This window comes from Cervus canadensis, chromosome 3, assembly GCF_019320065.1.
Source record: "Cervus canadensis isolate Bull #8, Minnesota chromosome 3, ASM1932006v1, whole genome shotgun sequence".
Classification (NCBI taxonomy): Eukaryota; Metazoa; Chordata; class Mammalia; order Artiodactyla; family Cervidae; genus Cervus; species Cervus canadensis.
Genome location: NC_057388.1, coordinates 88194777 through 88222048, shown reverse-complemented (window position 1 = coordinate 88222048; position 27272 = coordinate 88194777). Strand labels below are relative to the sequence as shown.

Below are 27272 nucleotides of genomic sequence, written 5' to 3'. Positions count from 1 at the left end.
TTATACAAAAACCTTTTATTTACTGTTTATATTTTGTCTCCTTATCCCTACCCCCTGATCTGGAACCCAGACAACTGCTGAAGCTCCCTGCCATCTGGTTCTTGACACTGGAGCCTTGGATAGGGGTTATGAGAGGTGGGAACCTCTTCACCCACCGACTGTGGAAGTTGAAGGAAGTGTTCCTGCCTGGCTGAAGTGTCAGCAGCTTCCCAAGGGTAGCTCCTCAGTCAGAGGATCCATCCCCCGAGAGATAGCATGTATCTCTCTGAGGCCCAGAGGCTTCCCATCACTCGCAGCTTCTCCACCATGCCAGGCTCTATGGCTGAACCAACCTCTCACCTGGAGATGGAGCCCAGCGGCAAAGGGGTAGGGCATGGAGGCAGGGTGGAAAATGCTGCAACTCTGGGTCCTAATTAACAAACAGGAAACAGGGAGAGGCTGGCCTGGTTGAACTGAAATGGGAAAGGGGAAAGGATGGTACCACAACACCCAGGGTGGGTTACTGGCCTATGGTGGAGCCAGCTGGACACTTTTAAGAGAGGTTACAGCCCCTATGGGAGTAAGAACTCCCAGCCCCACAACCAACTGGAAAGGGGAGAAAGGAGCTCTGTCCTCAGGTGGACAAAGGGATAATGACCCAATGAACACTTTTGGTCTGAGAGTGCCAGGGAAGGGCACCCATTGGCACACACAAGGGCAGCCAGCCCTCATCTGCCAGACAGGGGCTGGCCACCACAGCCCATGCAAGTATGCATGCAAGCCCATGCAGCCCTGCCTGCACCTTTACTACCACACTAGGGGCTCTGCATACACATGACCCCACTGGAGACATGCTGCTGGCCAGATGGGGCAGAATTAAGGACCCTAAGCTCCAGGGCCCTGCCCCGGTGAGGCCTATCTGTGGAGATGTCAGGGCTCCTTCCCGCAGTCCTGGTGCCGTGAGTCGTCCACACTGAGCTCTCCCAGGAAGGCACTGGGCCTTCAGGTGCTCGGGAAGACGAGAACTTGGAAAGAAGCACTCTCAGGGAGGAAGAAGAGCCTCGGAATGGTATTTGTTCCTCCTTCTTGTCGCAGGTCCTACTTTCCAGGCTCAGAAGTCGGAGTCTGCATCCATGAGTTCTGCCTCCATCAGGTTGGTGCGGGAGTGAATGGGCCCCAGACCCTGCCGGCGGCCCTGCGCCCAGGCCATAGGGGCTGGGGCGCTGGGCTCTGGGCAGAAGGGATTGGAGACCAGGGTCCAGGCTCCAGGTCGGCAGGACTCCCCAGGGCCCCAGGCACCCGCGGCCACCAGGCACTTCTGTCGGGGCAGCTGTGGCAGTCGAGGGACCGTGCTGGAGGCGGGGGCAGGGCCCAGGGCGGGGAGGTGAAGCTCCGGGGGTGGCACCAGCGGGCACACCTCTTTCTTCCTCTTCCTCCGCTTCTTCTTCCGGCCCAGGCGCTTCTCCAGCTCCGGGGAGATCTCTGCTTCAACCAGCCACAGGTTGGCTTTTTCCTCCGGGGGCACTGACGGTGGGAGAGAGAACGGGAGCCGGGGACTCTAAGCTCTGTGAGTGTGGCACCTTCTCTCCCCGGGCCCCTACTCTTGGAGCCCGGGACCCATGCTGTAGTTCTCTAAGGGCTTCCTCTCCCCCTCCCCTGCCGGCAGCTCCTGGCACTCCACTCCCAGGACCTTCTTCCAGCCTCAACGTCCCCCACCTTCCTACAGGAGCAGACACCCATACCTGGCGTTGCCACCGGGGTGACAGAGACATCCTGGGGCAGTATGGCGCCTCTCCGGGCCACCATCTTGGTGACGTGCTGGGCCCAGGCAGAGGACACGTCGGCTGAGGGCTCATTGAGGTCGAAGGCCAAGCCCGCTGTGGGGATGGAAGGAAAGGGTGAGGTACCATGACTGCCCAGGCCCTCCCGTGACTTCTCCTTCCGTATTCGGTACCATTCACCTTCCCCCAGCCCTTGGCGCCCACTCAACTTAGCACAGAAAGCCCACCCTGGTGAGTGCAGCCAGATCTCTACCCATCCCCAGTCTGAAGAGCACGGGGGCCTGATGAGACGCCAGAAACCCAGTGCCTGAAACCTGACTTCCTGTAGCCCAGGGAGAACAGCTGGAGAAGACGGTTGAAGGTGAGGGAGATGAGTCCTTTGGAACCAAACCACCAGCAAGCAGACCCAGGGGCAGAAACAGAGAGGGGAGAGTAGCCTGGGATGGAGGGGATTGGAGAAGGAGTATGTGAACAGAAGGAGCGCCATTTCCTCACAGCCTTGCAAACAGACCATGAAGCCACACCAGCCTGGAAGGGAACTGGGAACAGGCTCCAGAGAACAGAGTGGAAGCTCACCCACAGGCCCGTCGTGGGAGACGGTGTGCATGCTGAAGGAGAGCTCCTGGCCTGGGTTCTGCAGCAGCTCCCGCCGCTTGGAGAAGGCCTTGGCGATCATCTTGCTCTTCTTGATCCGTTTGGGTTCATCATCACTCTGCCCTGTCAACCTGAGGGCAGAAAGAGTGGGAGCAGGGGGCATGGAGGAGCAGCTGCTTCCCCTCAAATCTTGCAAAAGACCAGCAAATCCATTCCCTCCAGGAAACGAGCCTCCAGAGGGCCTCAAGGGCTCTGAAGAGTAGAGGCCTTCTCTGCCAAAAAGGGAGCCTAGAATGCAGGGCTCCTGTGCCCAGCTCTTGAATCACTCCTCTCTTAGAAGACACACTGGCGCAGCCCTTGGCCCATCCTTGCAAGGACATGAGGTGTCACCAGGGGGCAGTGGTGGGCCACAGGAAAGGCTGCTTTCGGCTGCTCGGCAGTTAGAAAAATCACACCTGCTCAAGGCTGCGCTGGGACTTGTGAGACCTGACCGAGCCTACAGGATGCTGAGGCTGAGAGAACGAGGCAGCCAGGTCAGGACGGGCTGCTGCTGACCCCACCTGCACCAGGTGCGCCTCCAGATGAGCAGCGTGGCCTTGGTCCAGACCCAGGTGCTCATGGAAATGCCAGTTCCAAACATGGCAAATAGGTTGATCTTCTCCACCAGGAGACTGGGGCGGTTCTTGATCTCACAGTCGGGGATGGGCTTCTTGGTGGGCAGCCCGATGGTCACATTGGCCTGGCACCTGTGGTGAGAAGTAGTAGACAGGTGAAGCTTTCTCAGTCTCCCTGGTGGTTGCCCAGACAATCAGTCCCAACACTAGAAAGAGTGAAGCCCACATCAATGATGGATCACCTAGGATGATCATTAGAGTCACCTGGGAGCTTATAGTGACTCGTGATGTTTGGGCCACACCCCAGACAATGAAATCAAATTTCTGAGGGAGGGACCCAGGCATCAGGTCTTCCCGTACACTGGAACCTGGAGACTCTAAAGAAGAGTCTGAAGCACTCAGGATTTTTAAAATATATTTATTTATTTGACTTCAAAGGGTCTTAGTTGCAGCATGTGGGATCTAGTTCCCTGACTAAGGATCAAACCCAGGCCCCTTCATTGGGAGCATGGAGTCTTAGCCACTGGACCACCATGGAAGTCCCAAGTAGCACTCAGGATTTTAATGAGCATTTTAACTCCTATCCCTGGTATCAATATGGACTGCACTTCATGAAGTAGCTGAGGTGCCTTACCCTCGCAGATTTATCATCATGTGACACAAAAAAGCAAAGGCAAACCCAGAACGCATTAATGGGTTGTTAACCTGTTGTAGAGAGATAACTATTTCTGTGCAGGGATTTGCAATAAGCTCTGTAAAGAGTCCATGAGAAGTAGAGAGCGAGATCTATGGCCAACGCAAGAGGTGGGGAGAAGCCAAAACACACAACGGCTTAACAGTTACAAACGCACCAGCCAGGCAGCCTTGGGGATGGGAGGGCGGGCGGAGCTGGGCAGGGACCCCAGGGCTGTTGGCCACGTCTGCAAATTACAGAGCAACTAACAGTGTGAGCACCCAGAGCAATATGGGCAGTTTCTCTCTCCCTCTGAGGTTGGGACCTAACAGACCCCCGCTGGACCGCAGAGAGAGGTCTCCAGCACCCACCACTGCAGCCCTCCAGCCCCCAGTCCCCCACTCACAGCACGTAGTCCCGGAAGCTGCGCTCCCACTCAGCCTGGTTGAAGAAGTCGTAGAAGTGGCAGCTGAAGGTGATGAGCACAAAGCCAAAGGCCAGGAAGCCAAAAATGCCTGTGGAGGGTCCGGGATGGGGCAGGGCGTCACCCATCCCAGGTGTGGGAGCAGCAGTGGGGAGGAGGGTGTTCACCCGACATGGGCCTGAAAGACTCCAGGGTGACTTCGTGCTGGGCTCAGTTTAAGAACTGTTTTCTCTACAGACTTATGGTTACCAAGGTGGGGGAAGTAGGGCAGGGATAAATTAGGAGTTTGGGATTAGCAGAGAGAAACTATTCTATATAAAATAGATAAACAAGGTCCTACTGTGTAGCATGGGGAACTATATTCAATATCCTGTGATAAACCATAATGAAAAGAATATGAAAAAGTATCTATAGATATATATATATCTGATATACATATCTGAGTCACTTTTCTATACACTAGAAATTAACATTGTGATTCAAGTACACTTCAATAAAACATACAAAAGAACTGTTTTCTCCAAAATAAGATAAGAAATTAAGAGGCACTTAAGGGCTCTAAATAGGCCTCAAGTGTTGACATGAATTTGAATTCTTCCAACTGAGAAGGAAGGTACCTTCCATTTTGAGCTGCCACCATCAGCATCACCATCAATACACACACACACACACACACACACACACACACACACACACACACACACACACACACACACACACACACACACACACACACACACACACACACACACACAGCCTAACAGCCTAGTCTTGCCCCCTGGCTGCTAACTGCTAACTTCAGCCTCCAATACCCTTCCCCAGTGGGCGTGGTGATAGACTGACCCACTCACCCAGACGCAGCATGGTCTCATTGATCTTGCTGGCTGCCTTCTCGCTCAGCAGCCCAGGGTGGTTGCTCTTGATGGAGAACAGGGTCATGACTCCTGAACATAAGGGAAATGGCAGACATTAGTGGGGGGCCAGACCACTCTTCCGGGAGGGATGGGTATGTGGCATCCTAGGAGGGTCCTATGGTCCTGCAGTCCCAGGTCTGATGACTCTTGTGCTGATTTAAAGCTGGAGGAACTGGAGACACTGGAGTGCAGCTGGTGGCACACATGCTATGAACTGGAAAGACGAGCAGGGCAGACAGACAGTGGAGATCAAAGATGCCTCAGTCCTGGTCCAGCCTCCCCGAGAAAGGCAGCAGGTCAAAGCTATTATGATGAAAAAGCCCAAAGAAGAGACCCCAGGACAGTGCTGTCCAAGGGAAATATAATGTGAGCCATACTCATGATGTCAAATTTTCCAGAGATGGCTGGATGGCATCGTCAACTCAATGGACACGAGTCTGAGCAAACTCTGGGAGATAGTGAAGGACAGGGAAGCCTGGCATGCTGCAGTCCATGGGGTCACAAAGAGTCAGAAATGACTGCGCAACTGAATAACTCATAATCTCAAATTTTCTAGAAGCCACCTTCAAAAAGTAAAAGGACACAAATGAAATTAACTTCAATACACCTTAAAAACAATAAATCATTGTCTACAACATTATCATTTCAACATGTAATCCATATAACAAGCTGTTAATGAGACTGTTTACTTCTGTGTGTGCCTGAGTCTTTGAAGTGCAGTTTGTATTTTATGCTACGACACGTCTCAACCTGGACTAGTTTCAACACACGTGACTGGTGGCTACCGCACAGGATCACACAGATACAAAACACACATCAGAGGCCCAGCCACTGCCAAGGAGAGGGAAACAAGGTGGGCTGAAAAGGAGCTGCGGGAGGAAACTGAAGTTTACAGAGAACGCTCAACAAAAATGAGCTCAAACACGGAGGCTCATTGTGGAGGCAGCAGATTGAAACAGGGAAACGAGGAAACAGAAAATCTGTTTATGTTGCGAAAACTCTGCATGTGTGTGCACTGTGGGCAGAAAGGAGTTGAGAAACCAAGTTCCAGAGACTGAGAGTGTATATAAATGCAGGGCACACACACAATGGAAGGCCCCCAGCTGGCCCACGTGGACGAGGTAGGTTACTCAAGGTGTTTATCACACAAGGGCATCTGGTCAGAGCTGAGCAGGGGTAGGGACCCAGCCCAAGCTCCACTCAGCAAGCCGTGAGCCCTCACACAAGGCTGAATGAAGGGCAGCATTTTTCTGGCTGAACAAAGACGCTGCCCCACACCAAGTGTCATGGTGCTGTGTCTGTCCTTCCCCTTTACCCCAAGGCCCCAGTGAGCCAGCTGAGGTCCTGCCTCAAAGGCAGCAGAGCTGGCAGCTCCTGGCTCCTGCTTACACAGAGCAGGTGCTCAGCCCAGTCGTCACTCACCTCGGATAAGGAAATAACCTCCCACAATGAGCACCAGGCCGATGGGGGCCAGCACGAAGCCAGCGCGGTATCGGTAGTTCTTATAGCCCACAAAACAGATGCCGCTCACAGAGTCCCCATCCACCTGCAGGAGGAAGGGGTAGGGGGACAGAGTTGGGTCACTTTCTCCCTCTCCCAAGTCTGCCCCACATGGGTCCCCACCCCGTACCAGTCACTAGACCTGGGCCACGGCGAGGATTGCCACAGTGAGGACAAAGGGGAGTGACCACGTGAGCAGGTGGAAGTAGGAGGTCTTGCCCGAGAGAGGCTGGTAGGTGGTCCCCAGGGCTTTGAAGGAGGTGTGCCAGGCGTAGGTGAGGACCACAAACCAGACGACGCCGGCCATCAGGGCGTAGTACACGATGACAAAGATGATGACGCAGGACAGGGTCTCATTGGAGCTGCGCAGACAAGTGGGGTGTCACTTGGGGCACTCATTCTATATTCCGTCTAGCAAGTCTCCCCCCCTCTGGCCTTGTGGCCCCAAGACTCCTGGCTTCTAAGGTCTGGAGGTTCTTCTAGGAGTCAGGGCTTGGAGACTGGGCTTGGGTCAGAAGTGAAGAGGATATAGAAGATGTGAAGGGTCCAGGCTCTAGTGCTGGAGACCTTGGGTGCAACAAGGTAGAGCTGAATCCCACGCTGAAATCTCCATTTCCAGTCCAACCTGCTCCTTTTGTGGAAAACGGGCATCAGCCTCTTCCCCTCGCCCTCGCCTCTGGGAACCCCAGGACACCTACGTGGGCTCTCCGAGCCTCATGGTGCCATCAGCACGGCAGACAATCTCCCGGCGGGCCCCATCCATGAACTGGGCCAGCCAGCCAATGCTGCCCACGAAGAAACACGCATTGACGTAGAAGAGGATGACGGCGGGGTAGCGATTGGAGTTCCGCCAGTCAGCCACAAATGTGGCCTAGAAAAGAGAAGAAAGGCCCATTCTGTGAGGTTAGGGCTGTTCTGCCACTCTTATCAGAACTCCCAACCCCGCTAATCACCACCCTTCCCTGAAGACCCCTGTAAGTCCTCCTCCCCTCGACTCCCAGAGCCCAGCCTCTCACGGACATTTGGCTCCCTCCCTACTTTACAGGCAGCCTGAGGGTCCCGGCCCCTGCCTCTCCCCATACCCTCCACCCCAGGTCTGCCCTTCGCTGACCAGGGTGAAGAGTGTGCAGAGGCCCGTGACAGCCCCGAAGGCAGCGATGTAGCTGTGCATGTCCTGGTGCTCGGCCTCGGTGAAGAGCGGGTTCTGACACTGGATCCCACAGCCCTCCACGTCCTCATACCAGCTCTTGGGGTTGTCGGTCCGAACCAAGGGAGCCTCGCATTGGCCGGAACTGTTGAACTTGATGTTCTGCACCTCATTCTGGCAAGGAGAGAAGAGGAGAAGACAATACAATGGAGAGCAGTAGGCTTGGGGTGACCTTTGGTTTAATAAGAGGTGCAGGGTTAGCACGGCAGAGAGGCTGAAAGTGCAGGCGCTGTAGACAACCTTCCAGCATTTGAATCCCAGCCTTGCCGCTCAGTGACCACATAGCCTAGGGCGTTATGTGACCTCCCTATTAGCTCAGTTTCTTGATCTATAGGACAGCAATACTTACTTCATGGTGTGATCTAAGGGTTAAGTAAATGAATAAATAAATGTAAGCTGTTTAAAATGTATTTGGACAGTACTAAATAATGATTGGTGGTGGTGATGGTTTAGTCGATAAGTCGTGTCGGACTCTTACAATCCTGTGGACTGTAGCCTGCCAGGCTCCTCTGTCCATGGGATTTTCCAGGCAAGAATACTGGAGTGGTTTGCCATTTCCTTCTACAAAAATAATGATTACTATTATTATTATTAATGTGCTCTCCTTCACCCAGAATTAGATCCCATCCCTGTCTTGGTGTTCCAGCCAAGTTTTACATGTGCAAGCCTTGACTCCCTAAATAAACGATAAAATTTCTGAGAATAGGTTCGTCACTCATGACTCCTGTAACCCCCCATCACGTAACAGAGTGGGTGCTCAAAAATAGTTTATAGCTGGATAGATAATCCCTGATGGACTGGCCCAGCTTTGGTTTGGGTCTGTGGCTTGCTGAGCCCATGACTTGGGATCTTTCAGCACAGAAGGCTCTGAGCTTCCCTGCCCCTGCTGGGCCCTGTCCCCGTGACCAGCTCAGCCCCGGCCCCGCAGAGCACTCACCGGGCAGCCCTCGGGGAAGTGGTCGGGGGTGCAGCGCAGGAAGTCGGGCCAGCCCCGCTCCCTCTCCACGATGGCACAGGGGCCGCGGGTGGCCTGGCAGAGGGTACGGCTGGGCAGCTCCACCCGGTCGTTCTCACACTTAGGCATGTACACAGCACACAGTAGGGGCTGGATCACTGCCCAGCAGCGGGGGGCGTTCCGGAGGCCTGGGGGTGTGGCCACAGTGTGGATACATTGCAGTGAAGACCCCTCCTCACTCTGACCCACAGGCCCAGCTGCACCCCTGTTCCCTGGGCCTAAGGCATCTCTCTTGGCCACGCTGCAGGCCACGACTGCTCAGCACCGTCAGGCACAGCGTTTCTCAGCCGGGCATTTGGGTGGGACCATTCTTGGTGCAGGACTGTCCCATGTCCTGCAGGACATCTGGCATCCCTAGACCCTGCCACTAAAGGCCAACAGCTCCCCTAAGTCCTGGTGACAACCAAAACAATGCTCCCCACCCCTCCCACTCCAGGCTTGGGACTGGAAGAGGCTTGAAAAGGACTTCGGGACACTGGTGGTGTTCTATTTCTTGATCTGGTACCAGTTACACAGGTATATTTACCTTGTGAAAAGCAATCTGTGCCCTTTTCTCCATGTATTAATATATTGCAGTTCAATTAATGTTTTTAAAAAGCAGCCCGCATTTCAAAATGACCCACTAAGGGAACGCTGGCACCTCTGGCTGAGAACCCAAAATCAATTTACCTTTTACGTTTTCAGGGGCATTCTTAAACCTTCTACAGTCCATGGGGAAGGAGGGCTGTGGGACCCACCCCCACAGGGCCGTGCACCAGATCCAGGAGGTGTTTCCCCTTGCCCAGACCCCCGGACCCTTGTTCCTCTTACCAAGCTGAGGTGGGACAGAGAACAGGTAGGAGCTTAGGAAGAGGTAGTCAGGGGAGCCAGGTACGCCAAAGCCAGAAGAGGAAACAGGAAATCAGATGGAGACAAACAGGGGAGGCTGTATCCAGTGCAGGGGGAGGAAAGGCCTTGTCAGCAAGACGGACGCAGATGGAAGTCTCCCAGCACCCCCGCCCCAGCCCAGGCCTCTACCCTGTTCCCCCGTTGGCTGAGCTCACTCAGCATTCCATCCCTTTGCTCCTCCTGAATCATCCCTCCTGCAGGAACACCTATTTCCCAAACAAGTCATTGTATTAAGAGAAGCTTCTGAGGAATGAGAGCCAACGTGGGGAACTGGTGGGGACAGGTAACTTCTCTTTTGGGGAGGAAGGGATAAGGAGCATGGACCTCGCAATGTGGCCTGCCTGAATCCAAATTGTGGCTCTACCATTTCCTGGCTGTGTGATCTTGGACAAATTACTTAATCTTGAGCCTTAATTTCCTCATCTGTGAAATGGGGCTAATAGATGTAGTGGAACTGTGGTGCAGAGTGAGATAATGTGCCAAATGTACATAGCGCAGTACCTGTCATATACTAAGCACTCAAGAGATATTAGCTGTTACTGTTACTTATCTGAGGTCTCTGACCCCTCACAGCTCTCACTAGCAAAGTTAAATAAATCTTTTTTTTTTTCCGCAGCCCCCATACTCCCCTAAAGTTAAATAAATCTTGAAAGACAATTGAGGGGACTTCCCTGGCAGTCCACTGGTTAAAACCCCAAACTTCAATGCAGTAGACTCGGATTTGATCCTCGGTCAGGGAACTAAGATCTCCCATGCAGTGCAATGCAGCCAGAAAAAAAGAGGAAAAGAAAAAACAAACCTACTGCATAGCACAGGGCACTCTATTCAATACACTGTAATGATCTATAGGGAATAGAATCTGAAAAAGAGTGGATATATGTATATGTAGAATGAGTCACCTTGCTATACAGCAGAAACTAGCAGCGTTGTAAATTAATTTTAAATAATAAAACAATAAAATGTAATACAATTTTAAATATAAAATAAAAATTAATTTTAAAAATAAAAACTCACTGAAGAAAGGCAAAAAAAAGAAAGAAATTGCTTTAAAAAAAAGACAACTGATGAGGCAGCTCAGGGGAAAAATAAATTGGATCCTTACCCCATTTCTTAAATAAAAATAAATTCCAGATGAATCAAAATAACTACATTATTTTTAAAAAATTAAACTACTAGAAGAAAAAGTAGAAAATGTTTTTTGAAAATCCTAGAGTGGAGAAGGCCTTTTGCAGTATGACATGAAACTAGAAATTTTGAAATAAAAGATTTGAAGAAAAGACTTCAGAAAAATATAGTGGCTTCCCAGGTGGTATTGGTGGTAAAGAATGAACCTGCCTGCCAATGCAGAAAAATAGATAAATTCAGTAGGGTGAAAAACAAGATCATAAGAAAAGCAACACTCTGAGAAAATATATTTCCAATAAACATCACAGGTAAAGAGAGAATTACTTTCCTTATGTGCATAAAGCTCTTCTAAATCAATAAGAAATTCATAATCCTATAGAAAAATGGGCAAAAGATAAACGAAAGATCACACACAGAAAATACAAATGGCCTTTAAAAACATAAAGAGATGCTCGGTCTCATTCAATAAATGTGAAATAGAACTATAATGACATATTTTTTTAATCTTTAGAAGGATAAAGATCAAAACATTTGAAAATGCTATATTGGCAAGAGCATAGGGGAAACTGGCATTTTGTATATTTTTAGTAGGAATAAAAATTATTAAATACTTGTGGAGACTATCTGATACTAGCTATCAAATATACTCACAATTCCACTTTATATGTTCACAAAAATCATATATAAGATTATTTATTGTAATATTGTTTGTAATAGCAAAAGAATAGAAACATCCTTAATATATATCCATCAATAGGAGACCTACTAAAGAAAATGTCACACATCAATATAATAGAACACTATCCAGGCTTGAAGTATTTGTGATGAACTGAAACAACCTCCACTATGTCCTGTTAAATGGGTGCAGTTGAGCAGAGGACAGCCTGGAGAACCACTACTGGTTATGGGAGGGAAAATAAGAACACATATACATTTGTACACATGTTAGATTCTACAAAAAGACACACAAACTAGTGTTGGCGGTTGCCTGTGGGAGGAGAAATGGGGAGCAGGAAGCAGAAATGGAAGGGTTTAACTTTGGTTACTTTTCAATTTTGTACTACCTATTTTATTAAAGTAATTAAGCTTAAAAAATAAATATGCAAATTACTAGGATGGGGGAAGCTTCCCAGAGAAGAGAAGGAAATGCAACTTGAAAGAAGAAGAAAGGGCACATCAATTTTATCTATTTTTTCCCTTTTTTTTAGCTGTTAGACTCAACCACTGGACTGCCAGGGAGTTCCCTTTTTTTATTTCCTTAATAAAATACAAAACAAAAAGAAAAAATATAAACATATATAATATAAACAGTTTCTTCACTTTTTCTATATTTATGTACTTTAAAAATAATATTTGCCACAGTTTAAACTTTAAAAAAAATTTGTGTGATTCTGATGATCAATCAAGTTGAAAACCACTGGGCTAAGGATGGTTCAGCATTAGAAAATTTCATCAATGCAATTTACCACATTGACAGAAAAAAATCATATGATCATCTCAACAGAAGAAGTCGTTGATAAAGTTCAACATCCATCCATGATAAAAATAATAATTGGCAAATTAGGAATAGAAGAAAATTTCCTTAATCTGATAAAATATAACTACAAGATTCCTATACCAAATATCACATTTAATGGTGAAAGGTATAAAAGCTTTCTCTTTAGAATAAAGAAAAAGTCAAGGATGAAGACTGCTGCTACTATTATCACTTCTATTTAACCATGTACTGGAGGTTTTAAGCAGGAGTAAGGCAGTAAAGAATATAGGACATATAGCTAGAAAAAGGAGAAACAAAACTCATTATTCACAAATGAGATGACTTTGTATGTATATAAATGTAGTTAGTTTACTGGATTTAAAATCAATTGTATTTCTATGCATCAGCAACAAACTAAATGTAAAATCACAATTTATAACAGCATTAAAATGTCAAGTACCTGGGAGTAAATCTAACAAATGGTATTTAGAACTTTTTGCAGAAAACTGCAAAAAATACTGAGAAAATTAAAGATCTACATACAATACTTAATGAAATGATTAGAAGACACAATATTGTAAAGATGTCATTTTTTCAAATTAATCTATATACTAAATGTAATTCCAATCAAAACCTCCAACAAATACTTTTACATGAAAATACAAAGGGTTAAGAATAGACCACACTGTCTATTAAACAGTCATCCTATAAAGCAGAGGTTCTTAGCCAGGAGGTTGCAAAGAGAATTTAGGGGTCCATGAACCTAGATGGGAAAAAATTACATCTAACTGAAATTTAGTCTTTCCCAATTATGAACATAAGCAACAAACCACAGAAATGTTAGCAATACCTGTGGCTTTGTCACAAATGGATATTAGATACTTTTGTTGGAAACACCTCAAAATATTGTTACTGCTCATTACTACCTTGACATTACAGTACTTATTAAATTCACACTATATCTTATCTAGTGTACTAATAAAGAAGCACACATACATTAGATTGCAAACTTATTTTTTAACACTTGATAATTATATTTCAATATACTTCATTTCTTTTGTAATCCTATATGCTTTTCAATCCTATGTGTTCTACTCTATGAATTAAAAACATTATACTGAGAAGGGGCCCATAGGATTTACCAGACTGCCAAAAAGGTTTATAGCTCAAAGAAGGTAAAGCACCCTGCTATACTGAAACATATACCTTACCATGTGTAAAATAGATAGCTAGTGGGAAGTTGCCATATAACACAGGGAGCTCAGCCCGGTGCTCTGTGACAACCTGCAGGGCTGGGACGGGGGCTGGGGTGGAAGCGAGGTTCAGGAAGGAAGGGATATATGTATACTCATGGCTGATTCATGCTGTTGTATAGCAGAAACCAACACAACATTGTAAAGCAATTGTCCTCCAATTAAAAATAAAATTTAAAAAAAGGACCATGCTATAAAGATATGATAATTAAAGGGACTTCCTTGGTGGTCCAGTGGTTAAGATTCCAAGTTCCCAAATCAGGGGACACAGGTTTGATCTCTGGTTGGGGAACTGAGATCCTGCATGCCCAGAGGCATGGTTAAAAAAAAAAAAAGATATTATAACTAAGATGGTATGATAAGACATAGACAAACAGATGTATGGAATGGAATAAAGATCCCAGAAATAAAAACATATTTGAACACTTGATTTATGGCAGACCAGTAAAGAAAAGAATTTTTTTTTAAATAAATGATGTTGAGACAACAGATATGAAACTGGAGTTCTAAAACAATCAATTCCAGGTGAACTATGTACCTAAAAAGAAAGGAAAGAAAGTAACAGAATGAATTCTTGACTTTGTGGTGTGAAAGGACTTAAAAGTAACACACAATAAGCACTAATCATAAAAAGTTCCATAAATGACTACCTTAAAGTTCAGAACTTCTGTCCAACAGAAGACGCTGAGAGAATAAAATGGCAAGTCGCAGAACAGAAAGTATTTTCAATACTTACAACCAATAGAGGACTCACATATAGTGTATACGAAGAACTACAAATCTTAAAATATGTCACAGATAGTCTGACAGAAAAAATGGACCAAAGATCTGAACAGAGCCTTCACAAAGGAAGAAATCTAAATGGCCAGTGAAGGAACATCTGAAATGGTGCTTAACCTCACTAGCAATCAGGGAAATGCAAATTAAAAGCCCAAATACATACAGCCACACAGCCACTAGACTGGCAAAAAATACTTTTCTTTCAAACTTTAAACTTTTTATTTCGTCTTGGAGTATAGCCAATTAACAATGTTGTAGTAGTTTCAGGTGAACAGAAAGGGACTCAGCCATACATACATATACATGTATCCATCCTCCCCCAAACCTCCCTCCCATTCAGGTTGGCACATAACATTGAGTAGAGTTCCATGTGCTATACAGTAGGTCCTTGTGGGTTATCCACTTTGAAAACAGCAGTGTGTACATGACTTTCCCAAACTCCCTAACTATCCCTTCTCCTTGGCAACCATAAGTTTGCTTTCTAAATCTGTGTCTCTTTCTGTTTTGTAAGTTCATTTGTAAAATTTCTTTTTAGATTCCACGTATAAGGGATGCCATACGATGTTTCTCCTCTGTCTGACTTACTTCACTCAGTATGACACTGTCTAGGTCCATCCATGTTACTGAAAATGACATTATTTCATTCTTTTTTGTGTGCTATAATTGTTTATTTAAATTAAAAAAAAATTTCGCAGCGTTGTGTTGGTTTCTGCCATACGACAATGCAAATCACCCATAATTAAACTACATCTCCTCCCTCTGGAGCCTCCCTCTCCTCCCCAACCCCAACCCTCCAGGTCATCACAGAGCACCAGACTGGGCTCCCTATGCTACACAGCAATTTATCACCAGCTTACAGCTGATAGTGCATATATGGTGATGCTACTTTCTCCATTCATCCCACTCTCTCCCTCCCTCATTGTGTCCACAAGTCCATTCTCTACACCTGCATCTCCATTCCTTCCCTGCAAATAGGTTCAACAATATCAATTTTCCTTTTAATGGCTAAATAATATTCCATTGTATATAAATACCATATACTCTTCATCCATTCCTCTGTTGATCGACATTTAGGTTGCCTCCATGTCTTGGCTATTGTAAAGAGTGCAGCAATGAACACTGGAGTGCACGTATCCTTCCGGATCATGTTTTTCTCCAAATATATGCCCAGGAGTGGGATTGCAGGGTCATATGGTAGCTCTATTTTTAGTTTTTTAAGGGACCACCATACTGTTCTCCATAGTGGCTGTACCAATTTACACCAACAGTGTAGAAGGGTTCCCTTCTCTTCAACCAGCATTTGTTTGTGGATTTTTTTGATGATAGCCATTCTGACCAGTATGAAGTAATATCTCATTGTAGTTTTGATTTGCATTTCTCTAATAACTAACAATGTTGAACATCTTTTCATGAGCCATCTGTATGTCCTCTTTGGAGAAATGTCTATTCAGATCTTCTAGATTGGCAAAAACTTAAAACACTTACAGTACCAAGTGTCAGAAATAACATGGAGCCATGATGACACTTCTATAGGAATAGTGAGTGTAGACGTTGGTACAAACATTTTGAAAAATGCGTTATCTAGCAAAGCTGATATGCATGCCCTCTTACCTAGCAATTCCATTTCTCTCAGTATGTACCTAGAGAAATTTGACCTGGGGCACCAGGATATATAGAAAAGAATATTCATAGCAATGTTATTCATAGTAGCCAAAAACAGAGATAACTTAAATGCTTAAGAACAACCAAAAGGGGACTTCCCTGGTGGTCCAGTGGTTAAGAATCCACTTGCCAATGAGGGGACATGGACTTGATCCCTGGTCTGTGAGGACCCCACATGCCAAGAAGCAACTAAGCCTGTGCCCCACAACTACTGAGCCCCTGTGATGCAACTACTGATGCTCACATGCCCTAGAGCCCATGCAACGCAACAAGAGAGGCCTGTGCATCACAACGAACAGTAGCTCCCGCTCACTGCAACTAGAGAAAGCCCTTGAGAGGTAATAAAGACCCAGCACAGCCAAAAACAAAAACAAAGAACAACAAAATAGATAAACTGTGGTATACTGTACAATGGAGTACTACTCAGCAATGAAAAATAAGCTGCAACAACATGGATGAATTTTACAAAATAACGTAGAGCAAAAGAAATAAGACATAAAAGAATACACACAGCTCAGTTCCATCTGTTTAGAGGTAAAAAACATGAAAAACTGAAATACACCACTCAGGGATTCCAAAACTAGATGGTAAAACTGTGGAGGAAAGGGAATGATTATCAAAAACATCCGGGTAGTGGTTACTTCTAGAAGAGAAGGGAAGGAGATGTAGTTGGAAAAGACAGAGGGAGCTCCTGGGTGGCCCACCATCACTTGACTCAGGTGTCACTTTATATTTATTTATTATTTAGTACCTCTGTGTCGCATGCACCTTCTGTATACAGGCTACATTTCACAATTCAAAGGTAAAAATCTGAAGCAAAAATGAAAACTTGAGCCAGTGGGTGTTTCTCTGTATTTTTATACTTTCCAAAAATATATATTTTAAAAATGATTCTGATCATCAGCCAGGTTTGAGAACAGCTCTAAGGAAATTCTTTCTGGTCTGCCTTTGCAAATAACAGACCTCCTCTAAATCTATCAGCTAGATGTCTGAGTAGCAAACGAGAAATTCCTCTCAGCTTCTCCAGCTCCTTCCTACCAGCTGCCCCCAGCTGGGGGACAGGGCTGCACACCCCCGTGTACACACAGAGCATAGCAGTGGTCAAAGAGGCTACGTGCTGGTTCTCAGGGACCCATTTCCCCTGCCAGCCGCAGGTCTCTCTGCTTTCTTGCCCCATTTACCAAACCAACCAGGTCTGGCCAAAGGTGGGCCATGGCCTGGATAAGTATGTTTGTCTGGTCAGCTTGGAATGCCTGCGAGGAGACATTCCAAACTATCCTGGGGTAAGATGCTGAGTGCCTGAAGAAGCCCAAGTCCAGAGAGTTGAAAGATATACGAGAGACAGACCTGAGTTCTATATAAACCTACAAACTGGCCCAACCTGAGATATTCCTCACTTCCAAAGGCTCAGCAGTCTAGGCTGAGAGAGCTTACAGTGGCTACCTTTCTTCAGCAACTCCTATTCTAGGTTTGGCTGAGCACCAAAGAATTGATGCTTTTGAACTGTGGTGTTGGAGAAGACTCTTGAGAGTCCCTTGGACTGCAAGGAGATCAAACCAGTCAATTCTAAAGGAGATCAGTCTTGAATATTCATTGGAAGGACTGATGCTGAAGCTGAAGCTCCAATACTTTGGTTACCTGATGTGAAGAGTCGACTCATTAGAAAAGATCCTGATGCTGGGAAAGATTGAGGGCAGGAGGGGAAGAGGGTGCAGAGGATGAGCTGATTGGATAGCACCACCAACTCAATGGACATGATTCTGAGCAAACTCCGGGAGATGGTGAAGGACAGGGAAGCCTGGCATGCTGCAGTTCATGGGATTGCAAAGAGTCAGTCACAAATGAGCAACAGAACAACAACAACAATTCTAGGTTTGCTGGGACTCTCCACACAGATGGCTTCCCTGGTGACTCAGCTGGTAAAGAATCCGTCTGCAATGCGGGGGACCTGGGTTCGAACCCTGGGTTTGGAAGATCCCTTGAAGAAGAGAACAGCTACCCACTCCAGTATTCTGGCCTGGAGAATTCCATGGACTGTATAGTCCATGGGGTCGCAAAGAGTCAGACACGACTGAACGACTTTCACTTTCTGCACAGAAGTCCAATGAGCCCCTCTAATTCACATGACCAAAACGAACTCGTACTTTCTTCCTAAACCTCCTCCTCCTCTAGCATTCTCCAGCTTAGTGAGAGGGAATGATACCACCTTCCATCCAAGCCTGAAACTTGGGTCCTCCTGCTCACTCATTAGCAAGTCCCATTGGTTCTACTTCTGAAATCCGAGGATCTGTCCACTTCTTCAAGGCTGTCAACCCAGTACTGACCACCATCATCTCTACTTCAACCATCCCTTCAACAAGCAAACCAGCTTCAGGCTCCCTTCTTCCCATGGCTCCTTCACACAGTACTCAAGAAGATCGGTCTGAAATGCAAATATGATTCCATCTCTTTTCATTAAAAGTCTTTAGTGCCCCCCTTCTTATTTTCTGGCAAACATCCAAACTTTCCAATATGGGATATGAATCCCTTTATTTTCTAATTCTCTAGGCCTTATTTCTTAGAATCCTATCCCTCACATGCTTTGATTCAATTCGACTGAAATTCTTATCCTTCCTTAAAAGTATCAAGCACTCTCACCTCTATACCTTTGTGCATCTATATCCTCTTCCTATCCCTTCCCACCCAAATCCTCCTTGGCCCCAGAAACTCCTACTTATTTCTCAGATTTGGGTTAAATGTCAGTTCCTCTGGGGGTCTCTCCTTATTTCCCAAAGTCCTCTGTGTTTCTTCAGCATCCTACCAGGTCACAATACCTCGCAGAGGTGTTGCTAAAGCCTGATTTAATTGTCTGCCTTCCCTTGATGGCAGGGATCCTGTCTGTATTCTCTGTCTTTATCTGCCCCAGAAACTGAACCAGGATGACTTGTAGCCAGCACCCAAACACCTAACCAAATGAATGAGCGCACAGCTAAGTACTCAGAACTCTGAGATTAAAAAAAAAAAAGGAAAGAACAAGTCTCTACTTTCAAGTTTACAGACACTCTAAATCATTTCCACCTACAAAAACACCTCCAGGAGCCAGATGACTTAAGCCAAATCAAGTCTACTAGCTCAGGACAGGACAATTCACTAGCCAGAACTCTTAGCGGAAGGCCTGTCTGTAATTCTCACTTTTGGCTCTGGTTCACTCTACCCACTTACTGACCCAGCTCACACCTATACCTACTTCTGGCTCTGCTTCACATAAAACATCTAGCAGAAAGACTAGACATAGAAAAGGAACATCCAGAAAGCATATGGGAATGGGACTGAGCTGAGGGATGAAGGGTGATGGCAGAGAAGAGCTCAGAGTAAACTAAGGACCAGGGCTCAGTGCTGGAACCCCTGCAGGACTGTGCCCCACCAGAGCCACAGCTAGTGAGGCTCAAACCTATGCAGCCAGCAGATGGTTCTAACTCTTAAACTTTTCTGCCAAAACCACTTCTGCCTAGCAACTGCTTTCAGGAGCTTGGGCTGGAGAGAGATTTATACCCTTCCTCCTTGATTTGATGATAACTACAGAAGGGCAGCATCACATATGCATTTAAGTTAGGGGAATTCAACCATGAGTCCCTGTAAAACAAATAAGAAGAGCGAGAGATGGAGGAAGATATCCTTTCATAGTGTGAACAGTTCAGAACTGCATGAGATTCTAGTTCGGAGACATTTAGAATTTCCATACAACTGGCTCCTAAACTCAAAGATAGAGAAGGAAATGGCAACCCACTCCAGTACTCTTGCCTGGAGATTCCCATGGACAGAGGAGACTGGCAGGCCATGGGGTCGCAAATAGTCGGACACGACTGAAGAGACTTAGCAAACTCAAGGAAACCTTGTTGATACCTTTCTTTTGTGTTTTTTTTTTTAAATTTCATCACTTCTGTATTTATGTAATTTTAAAAACTAAAATTATATTTTCTATGTATGCCCCTTCTTATATACTGTGCATTACTATGTGTTGCACTTGCATACAAACATATTACCATAAAAGAGGATATGAACACAAAGTCACAGAGACCTTACGTTGTGGCTGTTTGTGAATTTTTCAAAGCTACTGTTGATTACACATGGTTTCTGCCTACATGTTGACTTTAGAACCCAATAACCACAGAGGATGTGGCTCCACCATGGGTACCATCCTCCAAGTTCTTCCTCTGACATCTGTACCAAGCCAGGAGTGACAAGGCTTTGTTCAACATCCGGCCAAGACTCAGAACTCCAGCGGTCAATGTGACAATGACAGGCAGCCTACAAACACTTCTCTATCAAGATGCTGGGGCAGAACGGACATGTGGGACACCCAAGACCTATCAAAAGAAGGAGGTTCCCATGTCTGCTCCTGGCTTTCGATTTTAGTTTCTGTTTCTTCAAGGACAATTTTGGAACCCCACTAGCTACAAGCAAGAGGTGGCAAGGCAAGTTCCCTTCCCTCATCTTTAGGTCCCCTGCCCAGAAGAGTGACAAGCGGGGAGCTAATCCACTCCACACTGCTAAAGAGGGACCTGCTTGGGTTTAGTCTGCAGTTTTTCACATCAGGTCATAATCCCAGCATGAGGTGAGGGTTCTGGGACTTCAGGCCACCATGTAAGTATCCAAGGGCTCAGACACCCCAGACTTGTGTCCTTCCTCAACACAGACCAGTCTGAGAGCCCAAACTTCCCAAGAACACACAAATGATGGTTAGAAGAGTCTCATTCCTTCACAACTTTCAACAGGGAACAGAGTCCCCATTTTTCAGATGAGGAAACTGAAATCTCCTGTCAAAAGCAGGACAAGATCACAATCCTCTGGACTTCTGGCTCCCAAAACAAGATTTCTGGAACTTTCTGATTACCATTTAATTACTCATTACCAGGGGTTTCTTACCTTTCACAAATTTCACTTAATTCTTTCTCCCTATCTTCCCTCAATGCCTAAATCTTCTAACCGCATCTTTCCCTTTTCCCTCTCCAGTTTGATTTCCTGGTCTCTGCTCCAAGGTCTAAACACCTTGCATTCCCGAGGACCCCGCTTCCAGAGTGGTACCTACGTGGAGCATCTCCTCTTAAAAAAAAAAAAAAAAAAGAAGTCCTGTCCTGTGGCTCAGAGCCCCCACCCCCTCACTCCCGGGGGCCCTCATTCCCCCTCATCCTTTGCTTCCTACCCTGCTCAGGCCCTTTGTGACCCACTCCCTCAACTTCCTCGCCCCACCTCTTCATCACCCGAGGGTCTCAACCCTGCCTCCCAAGTTTTAGACTCTGTTCCTCCAATTCTCCCGGGTGGTGCTCCCACCCTCTCACAAGCTCAGGCCCGAGCCTATTCTTTCGGAGAGTCCCCGCAACCCACCGCCACAGCCCCCGACCTGGGCTCCGGCTCCCGCGCGCTTACCCGACCAGAGCACGAGCTTGCCGTGCGCCTCCTCCTGGGAGTCGGAGTCCCCGGCCAGCAGCGTGGAGGTGGCCCCGTAGGGCAGCGCCGAGCCCAGGCACACGTTGTAGCGCAGCGGCTCGCAGGGGGCGGCCCGGCCGCAGTGGCTCAGCAGCGGCGGAGGGCCGGTCACGGCCGCGCTCCTCCTCGCGCTCCCGCCCGCGCTCCAGGGCCCCGGCCGGGTCGCGTTCCCGCTCAAGGCCGCCCCCCGGCTCGGGCCCCCTACCACCAGCAGCAGCCCCAGAAGCAGGAGCTCCGGCCCCCGTGCGAGGCGGGCAGCGGCCATGGCCAAACCCGCCAACTCAGCAGAAGCTCCAGCGCCCCCGCCCGCTCTCCGGAGCCCACCCCCCCGGCCACACGCGCCACCCTGGGGACCACAGACGCGGCTCAGGCGACCTGTGCGCCCCGAGAGTCCGGTGCCGGGTCCCCCCGGACGCCCCGCGCGCCTCGGGCCCTCGGCACCCAACTTCGCAAACTTTGGAACCCGGGGCCCATGTTGGGCGGCGGAGGCCCGGGCCGGGATGCACAACTCTCTACCCTTTCCTGGCAATCCAAGTTATCTTCACCCCCGGGAGCCCCCTGGGCCCCCAATCTCCAGCCCCATTCCTTCTCCCACCATTAAAACCACCTCCTGGCCCCACGATGGAGGCCAGGCGCGGGCCGGGGGTGCGGGACTGGGTCCCCGGCTCCGCCCCCGCGCCAGCCCGCCTTCCAGACGCCCCCTTCGCGTTACCGCGCCTCAGCCCCCCGACTTCTCCCCGCCAACTACCCGGCTCCTTTGTTGCTCTAGCTCGCTTGGCTCTCTGGAATGCACGGGCCTCGCCGAGCCAAGCCTGCCCGTCCCCCTCCCACCCCCCGGCTGGGGGAGGGACTGGCCGAGGGAGGGAAGAGGAGGGGAGGGATGCGAGAAAGGAGGAGCTGGAGCTTCAATGTTCCGGGCGCCTGGAGAGGCCCAGGCCAGGGGGCTCCGGTGACCTCGCCGCTGCCTCGGGGCACAAGATGGGTGGAAATCGGAAATCGTGGCCAGTAGTTGCCACAAGACTCAGCGGGCATCTTGACTGGCCTGATGATCGTTCAACTTGGCTGTCTGCATAGAGTGGACTCTTCTGGTTTATGTGGGAGAGACAAGGGATGCCTGAAGTCAGCTGAAGCTTCTACTGCATCTAGAAGATCCCGCCCTGCTCCCCAGTCTGCCAGTCTTTTCTGCTTTTGGTTAGATCTTTCAGCTTGTTCCAGAGCTCCATGGAGAAGACCACCATTTGGAGTCTCTGCTGTCCAAGTCCTTCCAGCTAGGGACCTGTGTGAGAGATGACCTCAAAGTCACTCCAGGCAGCCGCTCCTGCTTTCAGAGAGCATTCAGACAGCATGTGTCTGGAAACCAAAAGTGTAGGCATCAAGCCTTTATTGCTACTTTATTGCTAATGTGTGAAACTCTAAACTGTGGTTGCCAATGGCTGGCCCTGGCGTCTTTGGTTATGGCCGAAAGAGGCCAGTCCCTCTCTGATGGCCCTTTGCTGCTCATAGGCTACTTGTAGGCTGGCCCAGGAGGTTTAAGCTGCTCTCCTTCCCTACTCTGCCATTCTTTACATTTTCTCACTCTTTTGCCTGTCAGTCACGGGATTTGATTTCACCCTGCAGTGGTTTCCACTTCTAAATAACCAATAGTCCAGCCAGGAGAGTGGACTTGCAGTGAGCAATTCTTCCTGCTGTTCATGGGGCAGCACACTAGGGTGGCTTTTCCTTTCTCACCACAACCACAACCCCAACCCCTTCAGCCTAGCCCAGGTGGACTAGTCCTGTCAGGCTTGGCCATTTTAGAGCAGATTAGCTATTGCACTTCAGCTATCATCCTCAAGTAGTGCATAAGCCCGAGAGGATTTAATTCAATTTAACAAGTCTTTTTCTGAAATCCTAGGATGTATGTGGCACCATGATAGGGATGACATACTTGAAGAACTTGAGATCTTGGATTTTTACCATGGAGACAAGGCTTGCCCTCAAGAAACAGTAATACATTATGACAAAGCAGCAAAGTCTCCTCCTCTAAGCCAAGGACCTTACTCTATTCTCTCTACCCACAGAGTATCCAGTGCAGTTAGATATGCATACTAATCACTGGATAAATAAGGTGCCAAAATGAGGGATATGGTGAGTGTTCCCTAGGAATTTATAGCAGCGGAAGGTCAGCGTGGATAGAAGTGGAGAAGTAGGGATTTGAATCTAGCCCTGAAGTGTAAGTAGGAGGAGTTAGAAAAGTAGAGAGGAGCCCAGCTGGCATTACAAGGGGAGGAAACTATGACGATAGCTCAGAGCATGACCAGCCTGGCCATCAGGACGTAGTAGTGGGTAAGCAGGGAAGCTGATTGGTAAGAAATTACAAACGGCATACAGAGGAATTCAGGTTTCATTCTGTTGGTGATAGGAAGCAGTGAAAAATTTTGATCAGAGGAGTGATACATGTAAGAACATTAATCTGTCAATGTGAGGATGGTATGAAGGGTGAGAGTCTGGAGACAACGGACCATTTTGAGGGAAGTGCTGGTGATTTATGGAAGAAGTGGAAATAGTCTATGTCATCAGGGCGTAATATTCCTACTGGAAAAATAATTTAAAACCTTATGACCTACCACAGTTATTTTTTTCTGTGATATAAATGAAATGGCTGTTATTCTGAAGTTTGAGTCGCAGAGCAGGTTGCATAACACCATACCGTTGCTTTGCTTTGGGAACTTTCTCCCCTTATTTTCTATCCTGTTGTTACTGTGACAGCGCTGAAGCCCTATGGGATTTTCTCAGTATTCCACGCATTAGGGAGAAACCTATGCAAGTACTCATGCAGTCCCTGACCTCTCTGCCTAAAAATGTTAGCAGTTCTTCAAGAATGAAAGCTATATGGTCCCTTGTCTGGAATTTCTGGGAAGGTAGAAGAATCCCATCATCTTTTGAGAAAGAATCACGTCAATGTAAGATAAATCCTTTATGCAAGAGATTGAAGAGCATGAATTGAGACGACCCTACAGTGTTGTCTTCCATTCAGAAAGTTCTTCCCTTTAGGAGGAGGGAGAAGATGTGCTCATTTCTCAACTCCTTGAGACTCGCACTCCAGGAAGTCAAAATTCTAGGTCCTGTCAGACAGCAGTTTCAGGACAGGATGGAAAATGTTCAATGAGGACTGGGGAAGAGAAGATTTCCTGGTGGTTCTTTAAAAAAAAAAAAAATTATTTATTTGGCTACAGGTCTCAGTTGCATCATGTTGAGGCTCCAGAGCAGGCTCCAGAGCACATGGGCTCAGTAGTTATGGCCCTTGGGCTTAACTGCACGGTGGGATGTGGGATGTTAGTTCCCCAGTCCCTGCACTGCAAGGATTTTTAACCACTGGACACACAGGAAAGTCCTGTTCTTGGTGGTTCTTGAATGGTATTCAAGGTCCTGGAGAAAGCTCATCCATCCCCTCCTTCAGGCAGGGCAGGATCAACAGTGTCTTCTAGAGACTTCTGAGTGATTTGACACACTCCTGGTCTCCAACCTCATGGTGGTGGAGTGTGAACTGCTCCTCCTCTCCTGAACCTGAGCCACCCCCCACCCAGTTCCTCCAGAGTCTTAACCCCGTCTACATGTCATAACACAGTCCTTCTATCTGGTCCAAGAGAAGCTCTCCTGTGTGACAATGTATTATAGTACTCGATTTGCTACAAGTAGCTTCTTGATTTCTGAGTCATTCTCACCAAATATTTTGGCATTTTGAGGTCATGCATTCAATGTTGACTCTTTATTTGCCTCTGGGCCCTCCACTTGAAAAGAATGAACATCAAAGTATGTATGGGCTATGCATGGATATCCTTGAGGCTTTGCTTGCTTCCTTACAGTTCAGTTGTCACACTGGCTCGAATCTGGAGGATAATTCTTGCAGGGCTCCACGTCTTTCTTTATTCTGTGAAAGTGTTAGTCACTCAGTTGTGTCTGACTCTTTGTGACCCCATGTGTTGTAGCCCACCAGACTCCTCTGTCCATGGATTCTCCAGGCGAGCATACCGGAGTGGGTTGCCATTCCCTTCTCCAGGGGATCTTCCTGACCCAGGAATTGAACCCAGGTCTCCTGCATTATAGGCAGACTCTACCAGCTGAGCCACCAGGGAAGCCCTTTCTTTATTGTATTTCTTATTTAACAAGTAAGAGCATCAATTCAGATGGAAGGGATAAAATGGGGAAGGGGCTAGAATAACTACCTTCTCAGAGAAGGAGCACAATCGATTTGGAGTTAAGAAACCTGATTAGCCAAGGGCCTTTGAACAACTTAGTCTAAGTTCCTTTTTCTTTTCTTATAAAGATGAGATATTATCAGTTGTGTTTCAATACATCAGAAATGAATGTTCTGAAAAGGAAATTAAGATGGCAATTCCATTTACAAAGCATCTAAAAGAATTAAATACTTAAGAATAAATTTAACCTAGAAGGTGAAAAACTTGTACACTGAAAACTACAAAATGTTGCTGAAAGAAATTAAAGAATATCTAAATAAATGGAAAAACATTCTGTGTTCATGGATAGGAAGACTTAACAATGTTCAGATGTTAATACTTCGAAAGCAATCTATAGATTTAACACAATCCCTATCAAAATTCCAACAGCCTTTATCACAGAAATGGACAAGTAGTTTGATCCTCAAATACTTATAGAATTACAAGGGGCCCTGAATAGACAAAACAATCTTGAGAAAAGATTAATAAAATTAGAGGACTTACTTTTCCCAGTTTTAAAACTTACTATAAATCTCCAACAATTAAAACATGATGATACTGGCATGTGCTTTGCTAAGTTGCTTTAGTCGTGTTCAACTCTTTGTGAACTTTTGGACTGTAGCCCACCAGGCTCCTCTGTCCATGGGATTCTCCATGCAAGAATGTTGGAGTGGATTGCCATGCCCTCTTCCAGGGGATCTTCCCAACCAGGAATCAAACCAGCATCTCTTACATCTCATGCATTGGCAGGCAGGCTCTTTATCACTAGTGCCACCAGAGAAGTCCATGATATTGGCATAAGGATAGACATATAGGCCAATATAATGGAATAGACAGCCTGAAAATTAACTCTTACTTATATGACCAATTAATTTTCTAGAAGGTACCAAGACTATTCAATAGGAAAATGATAGTCGTCTTTTCAACAAGAAGTGTTGGGGAAAATTGGATATTTATATGCAAAAGAATGAAGTTGTACCTTTACCTTACACAATAAACATGAAGTCAAAATGGATAAAAAAACTTACACGTAAAAGCTAAAACTACAAAAATCTTAGAAGACAGTGGGGAAAATCTGAATGACATTGAATTTGGCAATGATTTCAAGGCTATGACATCCAAATTATAGGCAATAAAAGAAAATATAGACAAATGGCACCTCATCAAAATTAAGGACTTTTGTGCCATTTCAGTAATTGCAGGAAGTCCAACTGGTAGTTAACAGTGTAGAAATGAGCCTGGTTTGGGATAGAGTAATCTTACCCATTTCAGTCTGACTGCACATGGTATTTCAGGTTTTCAGTTTTTCTGTGCAGAGACAGTTCTGTTTTTATACTAAAGAATATAGTTTTTCAGAATCATGGACATAGAGAACAGACTTGTTGCCAAGGGGGAGGAGGTTGGGGGAGACATGGAGTGGGAGGTTAGGATTAATAGATGCAAGCTTTTACATATAGAATAGATAAACAACAAAGGTGCTACTGTATAGCACAGAACTATATTCAATATTCTATGATAAACCATAATGGAAAGGAAGATATAAAAAGAATGTGCATAAAAAAGAATGTGTATATATATATGTGTGTGTGTGTATAACTGAATCACTTTGCTATACAGCAGAAATTAATGCAACATTATAAATTATTAATAACTATAATTTCTTTTAAAAAAAAAAGGAAGGAAAAAAAAGCAAAAAAAAAAAG

General features: G+C 46.7%; 1 protein-coding gene across 1 annotated transcript; it reads right to left on the bottom strand.

The window, feature by feature from the left end:
* Nucleotides 1-22175, bottom strand: SMO (smoothened, frizzled class receptor). The gene is made up of 12 exons (XM_043463692.1): nucleotides 21293-22175; nucleotides 8624-8829; nucleotides 7591-7800; nucleotides 7178-7350; nucleotides 6622-6841; nucleotides 6402-6525; nucleotides 4917-5009; nucleotides 4048-4156; nucleotides 2915-3100; nucleotides 2337-2485; nucleotides 1722-1856; nucleotides 1-1503 (listed from the first exon to the last, which is right to left on the bottom strand). The coding sequence occupies exons 1-12, from the start codon at nucleotides 21615-21617 to the stop codon at nucleotides 1091-1093; spliced, it is 2343 nt and encodes a 780-aa protein (XP_043319627.1). The 5' UTR covers nucleotides 21618-22175; the 3' UTR covers nucleotides 1-1090.
* Between the last annotated feature and the right edge of the window lie 5097 nt (nucleotides 22176-27272).

Coding starts and splice junctions, on each gene's coding strand:
- SMO (XM_043463692.1), bottom strand. CDS start 21,617: ATGGCCGCTGCCCGCCTCGCACGGGGGCCGGAGCTCCTGCTTCTGGGG. Junction 6,842..7,177: donor ATGAGGCTCGGAGAGCCCAC/GTAGGTGTCCTG, acceptor TTGTCTGCGCAG/CTCCAATGAGACCCTGTCCT. Junction 6,526..6,621: donor CAATCCTCGCCGTGGCCCAG/GTCTAGTGACTG, acceptor TTCCTCCTGCAG/GTGGATGGGGACTCTGTGAG.